Source organism: Telmatherina bonti, assembly GCF_933228915.1.
Source record: "Telmatherina bonti genome assembly, chromosome: 6".
In the NCBI taxonomy this organism is placed as follows: Eukaryota; Metazoa; Chordata; class Actinopteri; order Atheriniformes; family Telmatherinidae; genus Telmatherina; species Telmatherina bonti.
In genome coordinates this window covers 30,786,646-30,810,059 of record NC_136624.1, presented here as the reverse complement: position 1 = coordinate 30,810,059, position 23,414 = coordinate 30,786,646, and the positions used below count along the sequence as shown (strand labels likewise).

The following is a 23,414-nucleotide window of genomic DNA, read 5'->3' as shown; positions in this document are numbered from 1 at the left end:
AACAAAAACAGCACAAAATGTCACGCTTAATGCCCCTTGCATCAGATTACATGTTCTAACCCATTAAACACCTCTTCCACCATCAGCCCCATATTTAATGTGACTCAACACGGTGTTCAGTGAAAAACAGAACACTTAGTACTGTCACATTACCTCAGGGTGATGTATGCATGTTTTGTCCTGTTCTGGGGCTCATGTTTCATATTTTGTTTTTATTTCTGATCTCCTGACTGCATGAATAGCTTACAGAGGACAGTTGTTGTTTCTTATTTAAATCAAAAGTCTGTTATATTAGTTCATAAGTGTAAATAACATTTTCATTTTTAAGCCTTTGGATGTCTTTAGTTTTAGACAGTATACCCAGAAAAAAAGAATTAATGAAAGATTTGCTATCTTTGAGACCTTAAATGTAGGCTTTAAAACTTTTCAACCATCCATCTTCTGCTCCAGCCTAGCAGAGAAGTTGAGACTTCCCTCTCCCCAGCCATATTTGCCAGCTCATCAGAAATCCCGAGGCATTCCCAGCTTAGCCGAGAGATATAATCCCTCCAGTGTGCCCTGGGTTTCCCCAGGGTCTCCTCCTGCAGGACATGCCTGGAATGTCTCACGAGAGGTGTCCAGGAGGCATCCTAACCAGATGCCTGAGCCACCTCAACTGAGTCCTCTCAATGCAGAAGAGCAGCGGCTCTTCTATGAGCCCCTCCTGGATAAACGAGCTTCTCACCCTGTGGAGGAAACTCATTTTACTTACCTGCATTTGCGATCTTGTTCTTTCGGTCACTACCATACAGTTCCTAATCATGCGCCACTCTAGGGCATAGTTAAACTTTTTTAATACCTTGTAATATGACAATTCTTACTGAAAAACAAAAATATGTAAACATTTACACAATTAAAATTTATATCAACTGTTCAAAATTATCTTGGGAGACAGAATTGCAAAAATTACCGAATACGTATGAGGTAACTAATTTATTCCCCATATATTGAATGACAGTAAGTAATTCATAACGCCATGAATTATGAGGCAAGTAAAAATTATTTTACCAAAATTTATAAACACAAAAAACTCAAATATCTGAATAAATCCAACATCATTCATAAATTAACTTGCCACTTCGGTCAAATCATTTAGAGCAAAGAAATGCTGGTGGTCATTTTATTGCTTTGGAATAAATTTAATCATATTGTCCCAGACACCAGAGCAATTTCACAAAATAAGAATGAAAATGTAGCAAGCCAATCTTTAACAGTGGTTTATTAAAGGGTATTCTCCCCCCCCCCCCCCCCCAAGTTTCAAATCAATGACATCAAATGAGCCTTAATCTGGACAAACGATTATGACTGACCGCAATAAAGCATCATGGGTGGTACAAGATGGGTACTTGCCTCGCAGTCCAAACGATCACAATTTGCCTTTTTTAGTGCCAGGACAAAATCCCAAGAAACTGTTTATAAGGTAAATGTACTCCTAACATTGTATGTACAAATACAGATGAAAAACTTCTATGTCACTTTGAAAGTGTAGATAGAACACAAATGCTGAGGTGACTAAATTACTTCTTTTAAATTTCTTCTTTCATCAGCTACTGAGGTTTGAATTAATGCAGCACCTTTAAGAAGTTGTGCTGCTGTGTGGAAGAAAGTTGACTGTGATTAAGTGTTCATGGTTTGATTTAGATACCTTTCAAATAGTTCAAAACAATGATAGCTGAAGCACAGACATGCTGCTCTGCAGTGAGAATAGCATAAATGTTTGGTTGTGCATTATCCAGAATTCTAGCTGTGTGCAGTCATAAACACTGCCTAAGCAACCTATCATTAGCACACAAAAAGGTCCAAATATAAGCCAGTGTACCCAATAGCAGGAGTATGTTGGCAAGAAAGGACCATTTATAATTTAAGGCATTAAATGTAATTCAAACTTAGTTTTTCATGTTCATTTATTGTAGTATCAATGATCAGTACTGGTAAATCCTCTATATTTAACCATTTCATTGATTTTATAGCTTGTAAACTCTTTTCTTTAAATATGTTGCATCTAAGCATCTGTAAAATCCTGTTGTGTGTGAAACACCATAGGCAAACATTCATCAAAACCAGGAAGTTAAATTTGGCTTCATTCCAAAGCAGACTGATTAAAAGGTGAGTTTTCCAAGATTTCTCTAAATTCTTCTGTCATTATTATCACCTTTTTCCAACTCGGCAGAATGTTTTCCTAAAGTTTAGTAAAACATAATTCTGCATGCTCGTTTGTGAATGCTTCATAAAACATTTTAGCAGAACACGGTCATTTAGTGTACTGCAGCTGATGCACAAACATACTAAAATGTATTTATTGTCAGTATTAACACAGCTAGGTGTGAGACAGGCTCTGACTTTTTCATTGTGATTACAAGCTGAAAGGCAGCATACAGACTTTCAATTTGATTCAACAACATGATGCCACCAATAGTTTCCTACCGCAGCTAAGTCACCAAGTCTTTTACACACTACTGACATCCTGATTTAAATACTGTCACAAAAAAGAAACATGACGAAACAATAATAACTGTTTAAAACAAAACATTTTGAATAACCACAGGGTGGAAAAAAAAAACAAAGCCAGGAAGTTATCATATAGTTATTGCTTGAAAAAGCTTGGATTTAGAGACACCATCCTGATCACGATCTTTGGCCACAGGCTGTTTGCCACCTGGCCCTTTTCCTTTACAGCGACCAGTGATGAACACAAACTTGTGGACTCATGAATGGTCTGCCCTTAGCCACTGCCACAGCCATCATCCACTGATTTTTAAAACACATTACTGGGCACCGTGGACTTTTACTGAACAGGTTCAATCAGCACAAGCTTCTGTCCCTTTACACTCAAGCTGATAAACGTACATTCGGCTATTGGCACTGTCAAACATGTCATTTCTACTAAACCCAACAAACTAAGGCTATCCTTCTGGTGGACCCCCAGCCATGACCCATACTCAATCAGTGGAAAGACCAACTCGACTGCTTGTAGGAATCTGGGGAGTTTCCGCAGATTCGCAAGTTCTCACGATTCTCCCTGAAGAGACGAACACCTGATGCACAGGCATATGGCCAGCCAATGAGACTTAAAATCGTAGGGCACCTTATGGTACGTCACAGTTTCACAGTGAGTGGGGCTGTATAGCCAAAGCCTGTTCACAGTGTGGAACAGAAGGGGTTTCAGATTCGTGATCTCTGCCAGCCCCTTGCAAGGTTCCACAGAGGGTAAAGACAAGGCAAAAGGCAAAGATCAAACAAGCAAGTAGAGTAGAGAGAGGGTTGAGAAATTCATTTAAAGTCTTCTTATTCTTTATAACCATCAAATAATATGTCATGCCCTCACTCTACTCTTCAAATCACACACAACCCCGGGTTTTTTTCCACAAGCCATGCCTTGTCAGGGAGGCAGCTGTTTCCTTGCAGCAGACAGCTCCAGTTTATCTGCAGAGTCGGAAGCCTGAGGTGCCATCTGGACCAGTGGGCTGGCGGATCACCTGATTGTTTGGACGAACTGGCTCTAATGGTTGCTGCACACTCATACGAGCCGCCCTAGGGATTCGAGAAATAACAAATATTTAGCACTTTTTTTGCATTTCTCTGTATTTTTCTTTTAATTTTAACAATTAAAGCTATGACGATTAGGATTATTAATATTATCATGTTGTACCTATCCTGACTTGGATTGTCCTGAGGCGTTTCATCAGAAGAAGCACTACCCAAAATCCTCCTTCGGGCCTCTGCATATTCTGCTTCTCGTTGAGCCAAAGACTTCATCTGCTGAGAGGGACGAGACGAGGATGCAGAGTTTCCTGTGGTGCCGTTATTGGAAGGACGTTTCAAAATTCGGATCTGAGGCGGGGGTGCAGCAGGCAGAGAGTCATCCTGGATTACAATAGCAGTTCGCACAGGTGAACCAGCAGATTTCAAACTGGATTTCCTGGAAAGACAGGAATGTGAGTGATATACACAGAAAAGAATTTTATATATATATATATATATATATATATATATATATATAAATGAAATATTATTGCAGCTGCTCACTTACTTGGCTTCTTGGTTTATTTTCAGTTTTGCTTCAAGTCTTCTCTCAATTTCCTGTGAAGAAATATATAGATAATGCATTTATAATGAGTTCCTATTACTGTGTTATATTTAAATATCTGACTTCTCATGAGCTTTATTTGGGAGACTATCACTGGTTCAGTTGGTTTGGTTTTGTATTGGTGTAGGAGATATAGTACCTCATCCTGGATAAAAACTCCAACATCACCCAGCTAGCAGAACCTGACCTACTTTTGACACTTAAGGCTCAGTTACACCAATGAAAAGCGTTGCATGGTCCACTTTTATGCATGTGTTTGCATGGGAAAGAAACAAAACAAAAACAGTATCGTGTGGGCCAGAAACGAGCCAGATGCCCCTTGTCAGCCTGACTTGGATATTGAAAGGTCTTTTGTGGGCCACATGAGGTCCAAATGTTAGTTATTAGCATGGATGTGGATTACAACAAGTATTTTGGGGGTCAGAAGTGGTCCTATTACGACAGGATGGACATAAAGATTGTGGCAATTTCCTTGTGGGTCAAATCTGGTGGTAATGTAGTTGAATTTTGGCAGCCATACAAATATTTAGTCAGCACCTTAACTCAAGGCCAAATTTGAGCTGTATTTGGGCCAAAGAGTTTTTGCTATCTGGGTAAGCATAGACCAGAAACAGACGTGTCTATGCATAGGTTTCTCTGTTCACGTATACGCTTGAAATAGCAATTCAAAGGTAAGCATCAACTTCATATAACATCAAAGAATTCCCCTCTTTTCAAATTCCGGTTACTCGCAATCATGACAAAAATTATTCACTCAGTACCCAAAATACTACAGTCTCACGATGTGAGGCTGAAAAGTGTTGATATCTTGGAAATACATCAGAGGCAGGAAGATAACATCATTTATTGTTTGCGACAATTAAATAAAGCTGAAATTGAATCAAGCTTCCACTGTTCTTTTGAAAGTAAATAGTAAATCTACAGTGACATTTCTTCTACTTATTTTTTAATTGCACAAGTATTAATCTCATTTCCGCATAAGATTGGGAAAGGGTAGCGGCTTATTATATGTAATCTCATGTAAAATATAATTGATTTTTTTACCCTGTTTTTCCACATGCTTACAACATTAACATGACAGGAATAGAAGCTTATTGCTTTGTGGATAATGGGACCACAAGGCCTACGAGACTATGCTAAGAAGCCTGGCTAAGGAAATAAGTCTATTAAATATGGTGACCTATGAAAGCATCAAATACCTCCATCGTTTCCCTTATTTTTGCTTAACTGTCAAGCAAAAATCAGACTTGTTTTCTCCAACTCACCCCGCTGTCTGCTGCTTCCTCCCAGCTCTCAGCTACCTCCTCATCCTCCATGTTTAACAGTACTTTGACTGGCTGTCTCTTCGCTCCACTGGCAAACTAAATCTCATCCACGCCGAGAGCATGTGACAACGTACACCGTACATGCAGATCCACGCGGAGCTCTGTTGCTATGGTTTTATGATTTGATCAAGGATTCGAAAACTGTTTCTTTGGTCGCGCGTTAGCCTGTTAGCTTAGGCAATCTCCCCTTAACTCTGTTACTTTAAATTTGGCGTCACGATCACCTCATTGAATCAGCCCCAACCGCTACTGCTCACACGGAGGAACAGATATCTGTACACCAAATAAATAAGTAAATAAATAGCCGCTGAATGCAATAAGATTGGAAACTTGGCTTGGCTTTGCCCCAGTATACCCGTCAAGACAGTGGAAAGAGGAAATGACGTTGAACGTCGTCAAGGAGCTAACTTAGCTTCCTGTCAACCAATACCTTCTATGCTTAACATAAACAAAGCGTTGATTCGTCAGTATGTTATGTGCTGAATACCAATTAGGATACCCAATTCAGTCATTTTAAATACTGTGCAAATAAAGAAAATTGAGCAAGTATTTATATCAAAGGCAATTTGAGGTTTTACATTTGATGTTATGGCACACAGCCACAGAAGCTAAGATATCTCCATGAAGTTTTAAATTGTTACCACTTCCCACCGCTAGATGGCAGAGTGTGACTTTTCAAAATAACACGCTGTCAGGTGAAGGTTGGGTGGGGGATAGAGTTTATAAAGAAATCACATTTGAAAAAAAAAAATAAAAAAATAAAAAATCACCATAACGGGCCCACCAACATACTGAAACGTATGTTGGTGGGCCCCAACCAAACATTTATGCTATTCTCACTGCAGAGCAGCATGTCTGTGCTTCAGCTATCATTGTTTTGAACTATTTGAAAGGTATCTAAATCAAACCATGAACACTTAATCACAGTCAACTTTCTTCCACACAGCAGCACAACTTCTTAAAGGTGCTGCATTAATTCAAACTTCTTGGTGGTAAACTTGTCCCACTGTGGGAGCAGAATAGGCCCAGCACGCACCGTCTATAAATATAGTTGATAATGGCCAGGGCCGGATTAAAAGTGCATAGGCGTCCTAGGCCCAGAATGTTCCAGGAGCCCCCTTCCCCAACGCAAAATTGTGAAAAATTGGAATGATACACTGTAAAACTACATTTCTAACATTTCTCAGCCAATAGCAATGCACTAGACACTGTGGTGTAACTATCGGGCATTTATTTACATTTTGTTTCATGTCTAAAATGCTGGTGTTTGCCCTACATGGGCCCCACACGGGCCCCAATTGCGTGTGGGCCCCTGGGCATGTTCCCATGCAGCCTATTGGATAATCCGGCCTTGATAATGGCTGTTTGCATTTGAAAAATGAGGATGTGGACCCCAAACGTATTAGACAGTTTGATTAAAAAGTTGCTTATTTTGGAAATTGTTGATGAATATTAAAACTTACACCTTATACATAAACACAGGTTTATATTCAACATGTTTTCATTTACAGTATGCTACACATCAAAAACTTTAAAAACTCATACACTGCTTAATTAACTGACATATGCACCTTTTAATTGGTTTCTGTTTTGTTTCCGGGTACTGGTTTCAGTCCCCCAAAGTGTGTTCATGCGTTTCTTTTTTGTATTCCACTTGATTAAAGTATTTTATCCCTCTTGTTTTTACAAAATTGGTTTTTCTTACTTTATTTTTTAAAAATTACCTAGTTTTTTATTCTTAAATTTTAAGAATATGCAGTGTTGTCGAACAGTAATCTTAACAGTGGTAGTTGAAGCACCACTTAATTCTGCAATATAACTTCAATATAACTCATCAGTGCTTTTAAAATATTTACATTTGCTTATGGACCAAATTTTGACATCTTCTCCATCACTCTAATTGCCTTTAGCTGCTGCTGGAGTGTCGGGGGGGCTCAGGACTCACCCTGGTACCAGACGGACAGAGGCTCCTGGAGTGTCGGGGGGCTCAGGACCCACCCTGGTACCAGACGGACAGAGGCTGCTGGAGGCTGGAGCGGCGCTCTGCAGCGGAGGGAGGAAGCTGTTCACACTGGAAGATGGCGACTGTATGGAGGCTGCAGAGAAATCACTGGAGCTGATACCGGGAAGGAGTAGAAGAAAGATTATCACCATCAGAGCCTAGAGAAGAGCACCTCTTAAGCAACGGTATCAGCTACACAGTGAAATTGACAACATTTCTGGGACAGACACAGCCTGTGTTGAGGCTAACATTAGCTAAGATTATCAACACAAGACAACACTGGAGATGACGGCTAGTTTCTTAGCTAGTAGGATGTAATGTTAGCTGATATCTTGAAAGGATGTCATGTCTGCAACACAATGGAGAGGTGGCAGATTTACATACTTAGTAGAATAAAGTTCTTTAGAATACAGGCATAATTGGTTACCATAAATAGATATAGATTAGTTGGTCTTGGCGACTGTTAGCTCTGTTGCTAATGTGTTAGCTACCGTTAGCTAACGTTAGCATACATTAACAGAGGATCAAAAGCAAAATTCTGTAATGTCTTGGTGTCTTAGGTAAGAAAATCGCGATAGCAAAATGATTCTTAAATGAGCTAGTTCCAACTAAACGTTTCGAAATGTTATTGTTTTTATTAGTCGCATAAGTTAGCTTTAGATGATAATTAGCGTTAGCAATCCAGCATTTAGTTTATTATGTCATGACCAACCAAAGCTAGTCAGACGTGATTTCATGTAAAACTGCGACGTGCTAGAGGGGGGCTAGCAGTCTCAAGAAGGTGAAGCATCCATTTCAGACAAAAGAGGTAACGATTATACTAGCTTTGCGTTAACTATGACAAAATTGGTAAGCTTGTTTCAGCTTTGCAGAGTCATTAGGTTTCTGAGATAGGACCAGATGTCTCTCTTTTATGTAAGGCTTTAGTCTTAAGATCGAATCAATGAAAATAAATCTTATAGATAGACTATATGGAGGCTGAATCTCTTAAATAGAGAGTACAATTAACTCTCATGCATTTATGTCTAACATGTCTCTCTGTGTCTCAACAGACAATAATGTCCCGTTCCTCTGACAATGAAGATGGATATTTTGTTTCCATGGATACAGAGGATGATAGCACAGAGACTACAGGGATAACGGTGGAAGAGGAGGCAAAGATGGGGTCCTGTAGACAGGAAGTGATTATGGACAGTGGTGCCAAAGAAGAAGGAAGAACAATGATGGAGTTGCCAGAGGAAGTTCTTGAATATATTTTATCCTTTCTCTCACCTTACCAGGAGCACAAGACTGCTGCACTTGTATGTAAGCAGTGGTATCGTCTCATAAAAGGTATGCATCGTATGTTTGCATAACCTGTGTAAAACCTAATCAGATGGAGAACTGGATAACATAATTGTTTTCAAGTGTAAGAATATAAAGCACATAATTTAGAACATTTCTGTATTAATGGCTCGTTATGATGTATATGTTTCACTGCTATGCCATCACATTTCTGTGTCGTTGGTTACTTACTATTTCTCTGAATTAGGTGTTGCCTATCAGTGTTACCATGGTTTTTTGAGAGCTGTCCAGGAGGGAAATATTCAGTGGGAAAGTCGTACATACCCATATCCAGGAACCCCCATCACTCAGCGCTTTTCACACAGTCAGTATATTGTTGTTATTGTTTATTTCTAAATGAGTCTCACATCACAAAGTTTACCACTAAAATTGCTTCCCCCAATTAAAGTAAATTACTTGATATTTTTAAATGAAGGATGTAGCAATGCCCAAGTTATTGCCCTTTATGTGACTTTTTCCAAGAATTTTATAAACATGAACTTTATTTGTCATAAGCACACTTTACTATACCAAAGCAAAGTGCCGTGAATAAATGAGTTAATAAAGAACATGCAAGAACTGATAAATAATATTCCTTTTGTTTGCTTTTCCAAACCAAAAGTGGATATGGCAAATATGAATAACCTAAAGATATCAGCTTACATTTTATCCATGCAACAAATACTAAAAATATTTTTTTGGCCAAAATAATGATAACAAAATATTGAAACAAGTCATCAAATATGGAAAAGTGAATGTACAACGATTCACACATTTTTGGCACATCCAACTGTAATGCAGATGCATTACAGTTGAAAAAAATCATTACAAAGATACATTTTTGCACATCGGTGTAATGTAAATGACAATTTTAATTATATGGTCACTTTAATGTTATTTGTTTAACAACTTGAATTGAGAATTTTTAAAGTCATCTGATGAAGAGAAACCAGTCTGTTATTTATTTTTGTAGAGTAGACATTTTTTCAGCTGTCCTGTAAACAAATATATGCATGCAATTTTAAATGTCAGTACCTAGTTATTCCAAATACTGGGCAATCATTTCACTTGATTTACTGTTAATTTGTGGTTGACATTTCGTTTTTTGGAATGTTTCAGGTGCGTGTTATTATGACTCAAATCAGTCCATGTATGTGTTTGGGGGTTGCACTCAGAGTAGCTGCAATGCTGCCTTCAATGATCTTTGGAGACTTGACCTTAACAGCAAGGAGTGGATCCGCCCTTTAGCATCAGGTGAGAAGTTCTCACTTAAGGTAAACGAGATAAAGAGTCCAAAGTATTCTGTTTTTAAATGATAATGTTTAGTCTACTTCTAGGAAGAGCTTGCGTCTCATTAGGCCCTTTCTGGGGGAAAAGTGGGAAGATGAACAACATTCTAAATAAGATAGTCAGATGTACAGTAAAAGCACCTGAGTACACAGTATTTCTGATATGATTAGAAAACCAGATAACATCAAATTTAGATCGAAGAAATTTTTTTCAGTGTCATTTACAATTTCTTACTCTATATGCTGAGGATTAAGAATTTAATGCACAACAGAACTTTGTATGAAGGAAACAAAGTCATAAAATCCATATTTGTGTTATATGCAAACATTTCCTCTTGCATATTAGGTAATTCTGTCTGTCTTCCACGTTTTCCATGTAAAGCAGTAACTTTTTGCCAAATCCGTTTTTCTCTTCTAAAATATTTTCATGTGTATTGTATTGTATTAATTACATATGTATTTTTTTTTATATTTTACAGGTTCCTATCCCTCCCCTAAAGCTGGAGCAACTCTGGTGATGCACAAAGATCTTTTAGTGCTGTTTGGAGGATGGACACGCCCTAGCCCTTATCCACTGCACCAGCCAGAAAGATTTTTTGATGAAATCCACACATACTCTCCATCAAAGAACTGGTGAGGTGTATTTTATACAGGTATAACTTTTCATTATTTTCTGTCTCTTCCTTGAAAATATTTCATTATTCCCTGTATTGTCTCAGGTGGAATTGTATAGTAACAACACATGGACCTCCACCGATGGCTGGCCATTCTTCATCAGTCATTGGAAACTCCATGGTAGTGTTCGGTGGATCTTTAGGAGCACGCCAAATGTATGAAAGTTTTCCTTCTGACCATTGATACATAGAGTAGGAAACAGCATGTGTTGAAGCTGAAATTTTGACAGTTTTGCTGTTCTAAACTAAACTCATTACTTCATTTAGCTTTAAGTATTAAAATCTTGCACATACTGAGCTGTGTTCACACAATATCCTGAAGGTTTCAACAGGTTATTATCTGTTATTTAGGTCACATATATTCAAACACAAACACTCTGTCCACTGGTAGGAGGGCTCACTTGCATGTGTGCACCGACACGTCTTTGCTCATCATGGTGGAGGAGAATTCTTAAGTCTAATGATCGCAACAAATTTCATCACAGTGGAAGAAAAGTAAAAAACCAAAAGACAATTCTGTTATTTTTTTAAAACTTTGCTTCACTCTACAACAAACCCAGACTTTGGTCATTATGTCTATTTAAATGACAAAAAACAACACGTGCCTCAACAAAAGCAGACTAAACCCTGAGATTGTTTGACATACTGTATTTTTGTTCTAAGTGACAGCAGAAAGGTACAATTGGTTAATGTTTTTGTAAAACTGCACTAACACAAAAGCAGATCCATGTTGGAACCATGAGCTACTTTCTCACTAGTTTGATATTAGGATGAGCACACACTCTGAAATGTGTGTGTGGTTTTCTTTTTTGGTTTTATTTCTTCAGCACAACAAGGATGGCAGCCCATTCGTTTTGGGGTTGATAGTAACTCTATTTCCAGAAGTATTGTCTGTGTTAGACAAAAAGCAAATAGATAATAATTGGAGGAAAGAGTGCAACAAATGTTATCCGCACAGACAGTTTCCCTGATGCAAATGGTTGTGTCTCACTGACTGCTCCCATGAGTAGTATCAGGAATATTTACTTTCATTTGTTTTGTGTAGGAGTAATGAGGTCTGGGTTCTGGATCTGGAGCAGTGGTCTTGGTCCAAACCACCTATATCAGGCCCATCACCCCACCCGCGAGGAGGCCAGTCACAAGTAAGAACCATCAGTGTTTAGCCCAAGCTATATGACAGACAGCACTCAGGCAGTATGATTTGCCAGGCTGATTTGTCCATTAGCAAGTCAGAGAAATTGTTAATAGATTCTTAGAACATCTAACCTTATGGGGCTTTATCAACTTCTGATTCACTAAAGTGACAAAATACTGCTTCTATTAATATCATGATCCTGTTTTATGCTGGGTCTGCAGGGGATCTAAGTGACTTTTCTGGTGGTTCTTATGTTAAACCTCCATCCTCTTGCAAGATGTTGGACATGAAACTAAATAACACTGTTAAAAATTGTTTTTTTTGTGTGTTTTTTTTGTTTTTTTTATATCAGATTGTTATTGATGATAAGACTTTACTCATTTTGGGAGGCTGTGGTGGCCCTAATGCAGTAAGTCTTTTTTTCCTCATCTTTCTTGCTTCAGAAGAGACTAATGTCTCAAAGGAAATTTAGCTTATTTTAACTTATCCTTTCATGTTATCTATTAAAGCTCCTTAAAGATGCATGGCTCCTCCATATGGAGTCCCCAGCATGGAGATGGCAGCAACTGCAGGTGGAAAATGAAGATCACGGAGCCCCAGAACTGTGGTGTCATCCAGCCTGCAGGGTAAGTGTTTTTGATTTAACTTCTCGTTCTGTTTTTGTGTGTTTGTTGATTCATCGACCTTTGATGGGTCTCTGTTTGTTTGTTTCTTTTACCACAAGGTCGGCCAGTGTGTGGTGGTTTTCTCACAGGCTCCATCTGGTCGTGCACCACTCAGCCCAAGTCTTAACTCTCGACCCTCCCCCATAAGTGCCACACCCGCTCCTCTGGGCCCTGAGCCGCCTTCCCTGCGCTCTCAGTCTCCTGTTCGGAGTGGGGCTGCTGGTGTTGTCCTGGGAGCTGCTGAAGAGGCTCCATGTGTCAACGGTCGATGGGGAACTCTGAGGCCTCGGCCCACAGCTAGAGGAAGTGCCAGAGATGATAGCCCTTCCTCGTCCCAGCAGCAGTCTCCTTCACAGGGCCCAGACAGCCCTCCTCTTCCTTCACTTCCACCTCTATTAAACGGATCTTCACCTTCTCCTCGGACCAGTCCAGCTCAGGCGGCCTCTCCTCCTTCCCGTCCTCATCTACCTGCATCCACAGACTATGGCTGGGAGTCTCCCCCCTCTGCTGTTCACCACCCTGAAGTTCCCAGCACGAATGGCCTACACACGCCTCCCTCAGGTTCCCCACGCACACCCCCAGGAGCAGTGTCCCCTGCTGCCTTACGACGAGGGCTGGAGGCAGTGAAAAACAAATCTTCCCCATCTTTACCGTCTTCATCATCATCGTCTTCCCTTCAGACACAGGGGGCTTCTCCTATAGGAGGAAGTAGTGGAGGAGGAGGATCAGGTCCTCCTGGAACCCCTCCATCTTCTTCCTCAAGCCCACCTCAAGCTGCTGGAGCTGACAGCCACGCTATCCCACCTATAGCACGACGCCTCGGTCATCACCCACCTCAGAGCCTGAACGTAGGAAAGCCTCTGTACCAGTCTCTCAATTGCAAGCCCATGCAGATGTATGTGCTGGATGTATCCAGAGCCAGATCTACTGGGGTCGTGACCTGGAGAGTTTATGGGAACGGGACTCCTGCTGCTGTTACAGGACCACCGGAGACCAGCCTTCACACTGTGGTACAGGGCAGGGGAGAACTCATCATTTTTGGGGGCCTCATGGACAAAAAACAGAATGTGAAGTACTACCCTAAAACCAACGCCTTGTACTTTGTACGCGCTAAAAGGTAATGCAGCTACAGGTGCAATTGAGATGACAGATGTTCCACTCTGGGACAACACAAGGGAACTGCCACACAAGGCCTTTTTCCTGTAGGAAGGATTATAAGTAAAGAACATTATTGTTGCTAGATGTTTCACTTCAGAAATTCACTATTGTCCCTTCTGCCTACTGCAAGCATTAAAGAGAAAACACTTTAATTACACTTTGATAAGACATTTTCTTGAATGAAAATCTTAACTGTGTGTGTTTGGGTGTGCGTATGGGTGTCTGTGACTGGATGTAACTAAACTCTTGCCCAAAAGGTAACAACCAAACAAAAACATTTAATTTTTTTTCTTGTGTAATCCCCCCTCTGAGCTCTTTAAGAGAGGAACTCTGGAAGAGCCAGTGACGTTGACAGAAACAGTTTACGTATACCTTGCTTTTTGTATCACTCTTTATGCCTGCAATGTTTACATTGAAGACCGTGTGTGTGTGTGTGTGTGTGTGTGTGTGTGTGTGTGTGTGTGCACGATGGTGGTAAAAAGTTGTTGAATAATGTGTGTCAGAGTTTGTGGTGGCTGAGAGATGTGACACTGTAATATAAACATAGTAAAACAATAAAGGCCTCAATGTTTGGTCAGTTTTTGTGCGTCTCATGTCCAGTTAACATCGATGCTTTTTCACTAAAAGATCTCCATTTAAAATATGAGGTTGACATTTTATGGCAATATGGATAAAAATGTGAACGTAAACAAGGATGAAATTAGAATATTGCCTCAAACCCCTGTTTGGTAGCAAAACAGTGAATCTGTTGTGGATTTAGCTGTATTTCTGATACATGAAAATTCAACCTCAATCGTAACCAACTTTTAATTTTTTTCTTTTATATAAATTTGAAAAATAAAGTTTTAAATTATTTTGAGTTGTTACATTTGGAAACCAAACAGGAGCAAAAAATTTACAAAATTGATAAAGAAATTCCAATTGTCATCAAATAGAATATTTAAAATAAGTAGTCTGAAAGAATAAAATTTGATTGGAAATAAATCAAGGTTTTCTAACAAATTAGATACTTGAATACTTTACTAGAGTTATGAGAACATAAACCACACATAGGCATAGCTTGTGTATTGCTCATTTTTTGTCTTGTGTTTCCCTTTATACTTGTATTTTGTTCCCAATGCCAAATACTTGGAACTGTTTAAAAAAAAAAAAAAAGCCCATGGAGTATGTATAAGGGTAGGGTTTTTGTTTTTTTTTATATATAAAGAAATACAAATTATTACCTTTTTGGCTTCCAAAAAAAAGTTATAATTTGTGCTGCACAGAAATCTGAGTGTGTTTGCACATCAAGAGAGGTGTGTTTTTTAGCGTGCTGGTTCTTGTTTAAGTCTGCATTTTGTGAGAAAGCGACCTCTAGTGGTTGGTGTGCGTACAGCACTGAGAAAAGAAACTGACGAGTCATCCGAGTTGCAGGGTTGGCGTTTCTTTGCTTTTTAGATTAAACACATTGGGATTACAAATCATTTATTGAATTTTTAAACAGGCCAGCCAAGCTATTTTTAATCCTATTCCTGAAAACGTTCGTACTCAGGTATATTCAGATCAGAAGGGAGGTTGCGTTTGGATCCACGTGAACACTGATCTATAACAAATCAGGTCAAACTGCAGGTAAAAGTGATAGGTAATAAAGTAAATTAAGGATCAACGTGTCCTTAATTGAAAACAATACATGTTTGTTTTTCTCCAAGGGTTATCCAGAAGATTATACCGTCTTTAGAAAGTTGGCCTTGTTGTGGCACCTCTTGCCCTCTTTTCCCTTCAGACTCTCCACCCTCCTCTTTCTGAGCATCACTAACCTTTTACCCAGAGAGATCCTATAGGAGCAGAACAGGGGCAGTACACAGCAGAGCCGTGTAATTGGCGCAGACTCTGGGTTTTGGCGAGGTGGCAGGCAGTTCTGGGACCGGATTGGCTCTGCCGTGAGTCAGAGGGAGGAGACTTTGACAATGAGTGTGCTGAAGACACATGTTTACAATGATGGGGAAAGAGGAAGAATGGAGCAGCGCTGGATCTGACACCGTGAGTTTCTCAATGGACATACTTAAATTCATGAGATGACTGTCAGTATTTTACTCAGAAGAGTTTTCATTTAGAGCTTGTTGTAGCAAGTTTTAGTTCATTCCACTTGAATGAATTTTTAAACAAGTTTGTTTAGCTCGGTGTTGTACTCTTTAACTTGCGGTGCTTAGTGAATAATTAGAGTCAAAACTGCTGAAAGTTTTTTCTAACAGCTTCATAAAATCTCTGCCATGTGATCAGAGATGCACAGTTTCATTTCATGAAGATTCATATCATCCTTTCTCACAATGCTTAATCCTTTGTCCTCATATGTAGGGCTTTGGCTTTTCTAAAAACAGACCAACCTTTTGACAGAAAAGTGTTTACTTGGCTGAATGAATTCTCTTGCAGATGGTGCCTGATTTGAGCGGACAAACAGCCAAGGAAGCTAACAAAAGCCACAGCAGAAGGACGCCTGAGAGGCGCAGTGTCCTGCAGTCTGAGAAAAGGAATATGCTGCACTGACAAATTGTCTCAGCAGCTGACAACATTTTGTTTCTGACTTGTCACTGTGCTCACCAAGTACAGTACACACTCCCTGTCCCTAACTCTGATACATATCAAGGACTATCCGGATAACTTGGAAGAATCTGATGTCAGGGATGACCAGTGCCCAGCTGCTGAAAGCTTCACCTGAGAAATCTGTATTTGTTAGCCGGCCGTTCCACAGGATGGCATCTCCTACTGTACCCCACAGTGTTTTTGGCCCCTCACCGCCCCCTCCAGCTGTCTGGCCTCCCCTGGATTTTGCCATGGGTGCTCTCGCCTGCTGTGCAGCCTGTGTGTTTACCAATCCTCTGGAGGTTGTGAAGACCCGTCTGCAGCTTCAGGGGGAGCTTCGTGCTCGAGGAACCTACCAGATACACTACCGGGGAGTCCTGCAGGCCCTGTGGGTGGTAGGCCGCACAGATGGACTCCGAGGCTTGCAGAAGGGGCTCTCAGTTGGGCTGATTTACCAGGGTGTGATGAATGGAGTGAGACTAGGTTCTTACTCCTACTGTGAAGCTATGGGCATCACCACGTATCATGGAGGGAGTCTGCTGTCAGGAGCCGGGGCCGGGGCTCTAGGAGCCTTCATTGCATCTCCAGCCTATCTTGTAAGTTTTTTTTTTGTTTTTTTTGTTTTTTAGGTTTGACGTTTTTTATTTTAATCTTCATAATCATGATTCCAATTTTTTAAAAGGAAAGTTGGTAGTGAAAGGATGCCTGCAATGCAATCATTGCTTTACTTTTTTTGAGCATCAGCATTGTGCAGGCAAAATGACACAATGTTAAACCCCAAATTATAGCAAAAATGGGCAGATTATCTCACGTTTTTAAGAGGTGTGAAATGTTAAAAAAAAAAAAAAAAAGCCTCTCGAAGAAAAGTGGAAAGGAAACCAATTAAGAAATCCAGAAGAATTTCATTGTGTAAAAGAGTAAACCAGACAGGTATGATCTTTGGTCCCTCAGACAGCACTGCATCCAGAGCTATTATTCATCCCATTCATGCAAGGGGTTACTGAGGGAAAACCTTTGTTAGTTACAGCAACATGAAATTACATTTACTCTTAAAACTTTAGTATACAAAAGACAAGGCTGATTTTAGCCTTTTTCAGAAGTGATGTTAACTTCTCTGGGCTCTGAGGTGTCTGGAATGGACCATCACCATCGGCAATGAGAAAAAGAATCAGACCATTATTCACTATTCAATCGTTGTTAAGGGGATTGTCCACAATGTTATCAAATGCAAGCCCAAAAAGCCAGATACAGTGTGCTGTGGGGCTTAATCAGTCCCTTTCAACAAAGCTCATTTACACTCATGCAATGGCAGCGTTAATGCAGAAAAGTACATTGGGAACATTCGCTGCCTTCAAGATGGCAACTCTTATTTTAACATATTTTGGGGACTACAGATGGAAATGAGCTTTTTTGGCTATAATCTTGCATTTTTACACTTATAGTTTATGAAATCTTCATAAACTCGCATTGTAGCATCCAGATAACGGTATTTGAAAGTCTTTGGACATCTATGAACTTTACAATAGATAAAGGTTGCACGACAGGGTTCGGGGCTGATATACCTTCGGACCTCACCTTTTCTCAGTGAGGATGTGTGCATTTTGAACTGAAAGTAGACAGCAAAGATAAGCCCGACTGTTTTAGTCTGCTGAAAAAAATAAAGTTAAATTATCCACTGGAAACTCTTGATCCATGTTGGTCCTCTAAGTGTCTGATTATCTTTAGTGTCGTGAAAAATAATGGTAAAACTATAAAATCATAAAAACTTTACTGTCCCAGTTTTCTGGGTTTTTTTTTTTTGTTTTTGTTTTTTTCCAAAATGTGTTGCAAGTCAACAAATACAATCACTGAAATGCAATAATGAAGATGACAAAACACAATATTTGGGCTAATATTCATTAAGATTTTATTGTCATACTTAACCCTTAAACTGTAGAAGGTGGAAGGTTTATATGAAAAGCTGCTCCTACTCATATTCTTGGTGGATATTGGACTTATTACCTTGGCTGTTATGTCTTTATGTAATTACCTGGTATAAAGACTCTGTGTTGGAGTCCAGTAGGCCAAAAACTAAACCATATAGGAAATTGAAACCCATGTGTTTGACAGAGGGGTTGCAGATTAGGTTACACTCACATGTGCACATGCTAAAAAAAAATTAGGTTAGTTGAGAGATGGCAAGTTGACAACCTTTTAGACCTGAATTAACGTAGGAAGATGATGCAGGTGGTTGTCTCATGACAGAAACAGAAAATATATTATCTGTCTGCTTTGTGTGTGATGCTCTTTGTGCAGTACAAAAGGAAAATGTCAAAGCTGAAGGTTATGTCGTGAAAGAAACAACTCTGTTGTCAAAGCTTGTACAACAAAGCAAGAGTTCATCCACTGAATGCATTGCCACACATGGCTGAATGAAATCAGGAAACAAAATAGTAGCTGAAATAAAATATTAAAATATATATAATATAATTCTGTAAAGTTTCGTGGAGACCTGACTGTGTAAACAATCTGCATATGTCCTGAAAAGCTAAAACAAGAGGCCCTGGCTCGGTTTCAAAGCCGTCTCAAATGTCCTGGATCTATTTTTATCCATTGCAGGTGTTTGGGATGCACAGCAACATTATATGACTGTCTTTGTGTTTACCAGGTCATAAAAGGCAACATCTAGTCAAGATACGTTTTAAAATGTTTCCAATGTGGTGCAACCACATGTCTGTTCTTTCGAGATGAGCAATCTTTTGATTTTTATATCATCCTTTCACGTAAATAACTTTGTTTTGCTAAACAGGATCAATCAGTAAGAGTAGATTTCGGTTTTAAAACTAGCAGCGTGATGACACAAGTTGTCCCTTGACGTACTGTACTTTTTATGGATGCTGCATAGTCCTGTTTATACAACAAGTAGTAGTGTAGTAGTTTTTCTGCCTCAGCTGTAAATCCACACATCCTGCGCGAGTCGATCTTTTGCATCGTCATGGAAAGACAATATTTCATAATGACATGTTTGTTTGTATGTAGGACACTAAATATATACTCTGCATTGCTTCGCCTACTGCTGCCAAAAATATACAGTATCTTGTAGATCCTTCTGTATGCTGCTGGCAGGAAATGAAGGACAGTAAAGGTTGTTTTATTTTCTCCTGACAGACAAAGAGGCTTTTTTTTTTCTTTTAAACCTTGTTTTCTGCAGACAAACAATTTGATATGGTTTTTTTTGTTTTTTGTTTTTTTAAAAGCACATCTTCACTGAGGGTACTTACTAGACCAGTTTCAGAGAATGTGCATGTTATGCAACTCTTACCAGTGATCATTGGCAGAGTTATTTGCAGTCCTTGCATAACTTACCCATGCATCTGTCAGACATTTTATTACTTTAATAGCATGTAGTTTTCTTTACTATTAATCATTATAAGTACAGTATTTTCAGTAGCTCCAGTTTGTTAGTAAAATAGGGTTGGAGAGTTTTTTTTTTGTTTTTTTTTTTAAGTAACTTGCTACTGCATTTTCTTCACAGGTTAAGACCCATCTGCAGGCTCAGACTGTGGATACAATAGCCGTGGGTCACCAACATAAACATCTGGTAAGAATTATATGTATGAGTACAATTCTATTGTCATATTTATCCTTGAAAGTGGAAATGAAAAGTTATTGTTTTGACAGATTGAGTCAATCCTTGTAGTCCATACTATCACAAACATACTTAAATAGCTTTTTCAAATGTAACGTACAACCTGATTTCAGTTAACACTGACCGCAATTATTTTTTAAATACTTGAAATGTAACATTTAATTTACAAAAAATATAGTCTATATCCACGCATCCCGTCTTCTCTTAACAACATAATTTCAGCATTTTGGGAACGGGAGACCGACTGATGTGATTTTCAAGAGGAAAATCTTCTCTTTCTCGCTTGTTGTAGGATTTTAGAAACTTCAGTACCTCCTTCGCTATATAAGTAATGTCATAGTGCAGCATAATTCAGCTTTTGACAAGTTCCTCTGTCTTTCAGAGGTAAGAAGCCCTTTTTCTGCTAGTCATCAAGTCATCATTTGGCCATCAAAAGGGTTCAGCCCACATAAAGTAGTCATACTTCTGCAAAATGAGGAAGTAGGGTCAACGGGTTGGTCCTTGGGGAGGATCTGCGACTTGCCCATACCCATTGTCTCCTGCACATAATCTGCCTTCAAAGCAAGATACACTTCCCATGTGTGCTGATACAGCCTCTGAACTGTACAGGTGGTCGTTCCCTATCCTCCTTGGTCCAGATGATGTAGTTTTTCATCATTATCAAAACTAATCTCAGATTTGGATTCCTGAGACCACAGATAGATTTTATCTTCGCCCATTTTGAAGGGAACAATACACCATTGTAATCTTTTTTTTTTCTCCCTGTGGTAGAGTTTTAACTTGTGTCTGCTAAGTACACAATAAACAGTGCTCACTCACAATGGCCAATTCATGCTGGTATTACTACAACAGAATTGTGTTTTCTGTGCAGTGCGTTAGTTAGTACAAGTTAGTACAAGCTTGCAGCTTCGTTCCCTTTAGCATTGTTTCTTAAGATTTCACTGGATCCTCTGAGTCTTATAATCAAACTGCTGTTTACCAATAATAATAAAATCCCAAATATTTGGCAGCTTTACTAAATCACAAGTTGGCAGTGATTCCTTTTTCCATGAGATACATCCCACCACTGATGCATACTGTGTTTTATTATATCAGTGCCATCACTGTTCTATAAAATGGAATAATTGTATTTTTATGTAGACGGTAATGCAGCTTCACTGGTTTACACAATGAATTTGTAGACATAGTTGGCCATAAAGACAAATAGATTGCAGATTCTGACACCACTGGTATTTATTTAACATTAAATGTAAGTTCTCTTACTTCTTTCTGCTTGATATGAATGAAAGATGTGTTGATGAAAATTTCTTGTGAAAAATAAGTTTGATTGTATCATACCATTAAAAAAAAAAAAAAAAAAAAAAACATGCTGACTCGGTAAGTACTGTTGTCTCACCTTTACCCATCTATGTTTTTGTTCCCTTGCCTTTCAGGGAGTGTTTGATGCCTTTGTTACCATCTACAGAAGAGAAGGTTTAACTGGTCTTTGGAGGGGTGTGAATGGGGCTGTGCCACGAGTTATGGTGGGATCAGCTGCTCAGCTGGCAACCTTCACCTCAGCTAAGGACTGGGTGTCACATTCTCAGGTGAGTTTAATAGACGGCATACATTTCTACTGTGCATGTGACCCATTAGCTCCTCCTGCTGCCAGTCATATAATAATCAGGGTTTTTTTTTGTCGTCTTTTCTATAGTGGTGTAGTCCAAACAAATGGCTCGCAGCACTGATAGCTGCATGCATTAGTGGAGTTGCTGTGGCCATCACCATGACACCATTTGATGTCATTAGCACGCGGCTGTACAACCAGCCAGTGGACGAGTTTCACAGAGTGAGTTTACAGTGTGCCTTTCTTAACATGGTTGTATGTTCAAGCTGAATGCACATTACATTGTAACAACTTCTGTTGTCTGCTTTGTAGGGTCAGCTGTACCATGGATTTTCAGATTGTATACTGAAAGTGTGCCAAGCTGAGGGTCTGCTGGGATTATATAAAGGAATGGGTCCCGTCTTTCTGCGACTGGCCCCACATACAGTTCTCAGCATGCTTTTCTGGGATCTAATGAGGCAACAGATGGTGAAGGACTCCTAGAGCCAGAGATGGAGTTGAAACAGCCAAACACCTGCAAACATTTTGCCTGAGTGGGCTCCTTAATCTGAAGCAAAAGTGTGACATGCTTGGGAATCTTCTTTTTCCCTTTCAGGCTGGGCGTTGCATATGAAGACCGGTACTGTCTGCATATCTGTGGGGTAAATGCAAAACTAGAACAATGGCTGATTAACTTATTGTATTTTTAATAAGGTAAGGGACAGCTTCAAAAACACGACCAATAACATCTTGTAGTGTAGAGTTTCTCAACTCTGGACCAAGAAATAGTCTTGCACTCATCTGCCTATTTAATGGTTAAAGCAAAACTATGTTAGCTATCAAATGTGGGAATTGCAGGTGATGCGACCATGTAACAAACCAACCTTTTGTTCATTTCAGATCTTTAGTTGTGGTTTTGTTTTGATCTTCCAGAAATGAGAGACATTAAATGTCTCATCTAATTCTCTTCCAGAGCAATCAACTAGCTTATCTTTTGCTTTCAGTAAGACTTGTTCCGCTTCAGCGAACACAGATGAACTTTAACGCACTTATATAAGATGTACACATGTTGCACAGACTTTTTAAAGATACACATTAAAAAGGTTCTGTCAAATCTCTGAAATCTAATGATCAGGTTTTACTTTCAATACCTCAGTTGATCATAAATCAATCATAAAGCAATATTGTTGAACTTTACTTAACAGCTTGTATCATGGTTGATCGGAGAGGCTCATCAGTAGTGACGAAAGCTTCCCATGTTACAATCCAGATTAACTGCTGTATTTCTAATACTTCAATGCTTTACTGAATCTGCCTTTTTCTGTTGTATGACAAGAACAGATGGGATTTTTAAAAGATATATTAACCTTTTGAGTTCTTGCTAAGCGAAGAATCCCATATTCTTGATATTCAACACTATGGGTACTTAATGCCTTTCATCTGTAGTTAAAAATAAAGTTATTTTTAAGAAGTGCCACATTTGCTTATGTGTCCTTTGTAGCTGAATCTTAGGAATACAGTTTGATTTATACTTGGGGGCAGAAAAATTTAGTGAAATGCCAGTGAAAGTTCACATTTGTCCAGTACATGGTATCCAACATTAGTTGAGTCACGTTATTTGCATTGGCTTTAGTTTCTTTGCAGATGTTTTGTTCTTATCCAGATGAGCTTCTTCAGTTCTGATGGAGATGTGGTGGAAGATTTCATTCAAGTGGAGTCTGTAACTGTTGCTGAGAGCTGTGATTCACCTGGGACCTTGTTAAAGTGTCAATTTTTCACAGTTTCACTTGAGGAAAAGAAAGTTGTATTCATCCATTATGTGGCTGAAACATTAAAAAAAACGAGATTTTTAACAAAAGCTAAATATCTGTTTTTCAAATCCTGCCACTTTTTCATTCTAAGGAATCAACTCGAAAGTAAGAAAGACAAATGTAAAAAAAAAAAC

General features: G+C 39.1%; 3 protein-coding genes across 3 annotated transcripts; 2 read left to right on the top strand and 1 right to left on the bottom strand.

The window, feature by feature from the left end:
* Positions 1-1,314: 1,314 nt before the first annotated feature.
* LOC306757322 (SUZ RNA-binding domain-containing-like) lies at positions 1,315-5,803 on the bottom strand. The gene is made up of 4 exons (XM_079242338.1): positions 5,392-5,803; positions 4,070-4,119; positions 3,689-3,958; positions 1,315-3,570 (listed from the first exon to the last, which is right to left on the bottom strand). Exons 1-4 carry the CDS (start codon positions 5,440-5,442, stop codon positions 3,459-3,461), a joined length of 483 nt encoding a protein of 160 aa, XP_079098464.1. The 5' UTR covers positions 5,443-5,803; the 3' UTR covers positions 1,315-3,458.
* Positions 5,804-7,498: 1,695 nt separating this feature from the next.
* On the top strand, positions 7,499-14,274 carry fbxo42 (F-box protein 42). Its single transcript, XM_079242799.1, has 10 exons — positions 7,499-7,638; positions 8,506-8,785; positions 8,985-9,101; positions 9,896-10,030; positions 10,545-10,698; positions 10,785-10,895; positions 11,785-11,881; positions 12,227-12,283; positions 12,384-12,500; positions 12,599-14,274. The coding sequence occupies exons 2-10, from the start codon at positions 8,512-8,514 to the stop codon at positions 13,658-13,660; spliced, it is 2,124 nt and encodes a 707-aa protein (XP_079098925.1). The 5' UTR covers positions 7,499-7,638; positions 8,506-8,511; the 3' UTR covers positions 13,661-14,274.
* A 1,379-nt stretch (positions 14,275-15,653) lies between these two features.
* On the top strand, positions 15,654-22,944 carry slc25a34 (solute carrier family 25 member 34). Its single transcript, XM_079242592.1, has 6 exons — positions 15,654-15,716; positions 16,107-16,852; positions 19,771-19,836; positions 21,318-21,470; positions 21,578-21,712; positions 21,803-22,944. Exons 2-6 carry the CDS (start codon positions 16,349-16,351, stop codon positions 21,971-21,973), a joined length of 1,029 nt encoding a protein of 342 aa, XP_079098718.1. The 5' UTR covers positions 15,654-15,716; positions 16,107-16,348; the 3' UTR covers positions 21,974-22,944.
* Positions 22,945-23,414: the final 470 nt, after the last annotated feature.

What these genes read in the sequence shown, in the direction of transcription:
- slc25a34 (XM_079242592.1), top strand. Translation starts at nt 16,349, where the DNA reads ATGTCAGGGATGACCAGTGCCCAGCTGCTGAAAGCTTCACCTGAGAAA. An exon ending in TTGCATCTCCAGCCTATCTT is followed by an intron (nt 16,853 to 19,770) that starts GTAAGTTTTTTT and finishes TTTTCTTCACAG; the next exon opens with GTTAAGACCCATCTGCAGGC. An exon ending in CAGTGGACGAGTTTCACAGA is followed by an intron (nt 21,713 to 21,802) that starts GTGAGTTTACAG and finishes TCTGCTTTGTAG; the next exon opens with GGTCAGCTGTACCATGGATT.
- fbxo42 (XM_079242799.1), top strand. Translation starts at nt 8,512, where the DNA reads ATGTCCCGTTCCTCTGACAATGAAGATGGATATTTTGTTTCCATGGAT. An exon ending in GATCCGCCCTTTAGCATCAG is followed by an intron (nt 10,031 to 10,544) that starts GTGAGAAGTTCT and finishes TATATTTTACAG; the next exon opens with GTTCCTATCCCTCCCCTAAA. An exon ending in GCTGTGGTGGCCCTAATGCA is followed by an intron (nt 12,284 to 12,383) that starts GTAAGTCTTTTT and finishes TATCTATTAAAG; the next exon opens with CTCCTTAAAGATGCATGGCT.
- LOC306757322 (XM_079242338.1), bottom strand. Translation starts at nt 5,442, where the DNA reads ATGGAGGATGAGGAGGTAGCTGAGAGCTGGGAGGAAGCAGCAGACAGC. An exon ending in AAAATAAACCAAGAAGCCAA is followed by an intron (nt 3,959 to 4,069) that starts GTAAGTGAGCAG and finishes CTGTCTTTCCAG; the next exon opens with GAAATCCAGTTTGAAATCTG. An exon ending in GACAATCCAAGTCAGGATAG is followed by an intron (nt 3,571 to 3,688) that starts GTACAACATGAT and finishes TCGAATCCCTAG; the next exon opens with GGCGGCTCGTATGAGTGTGC.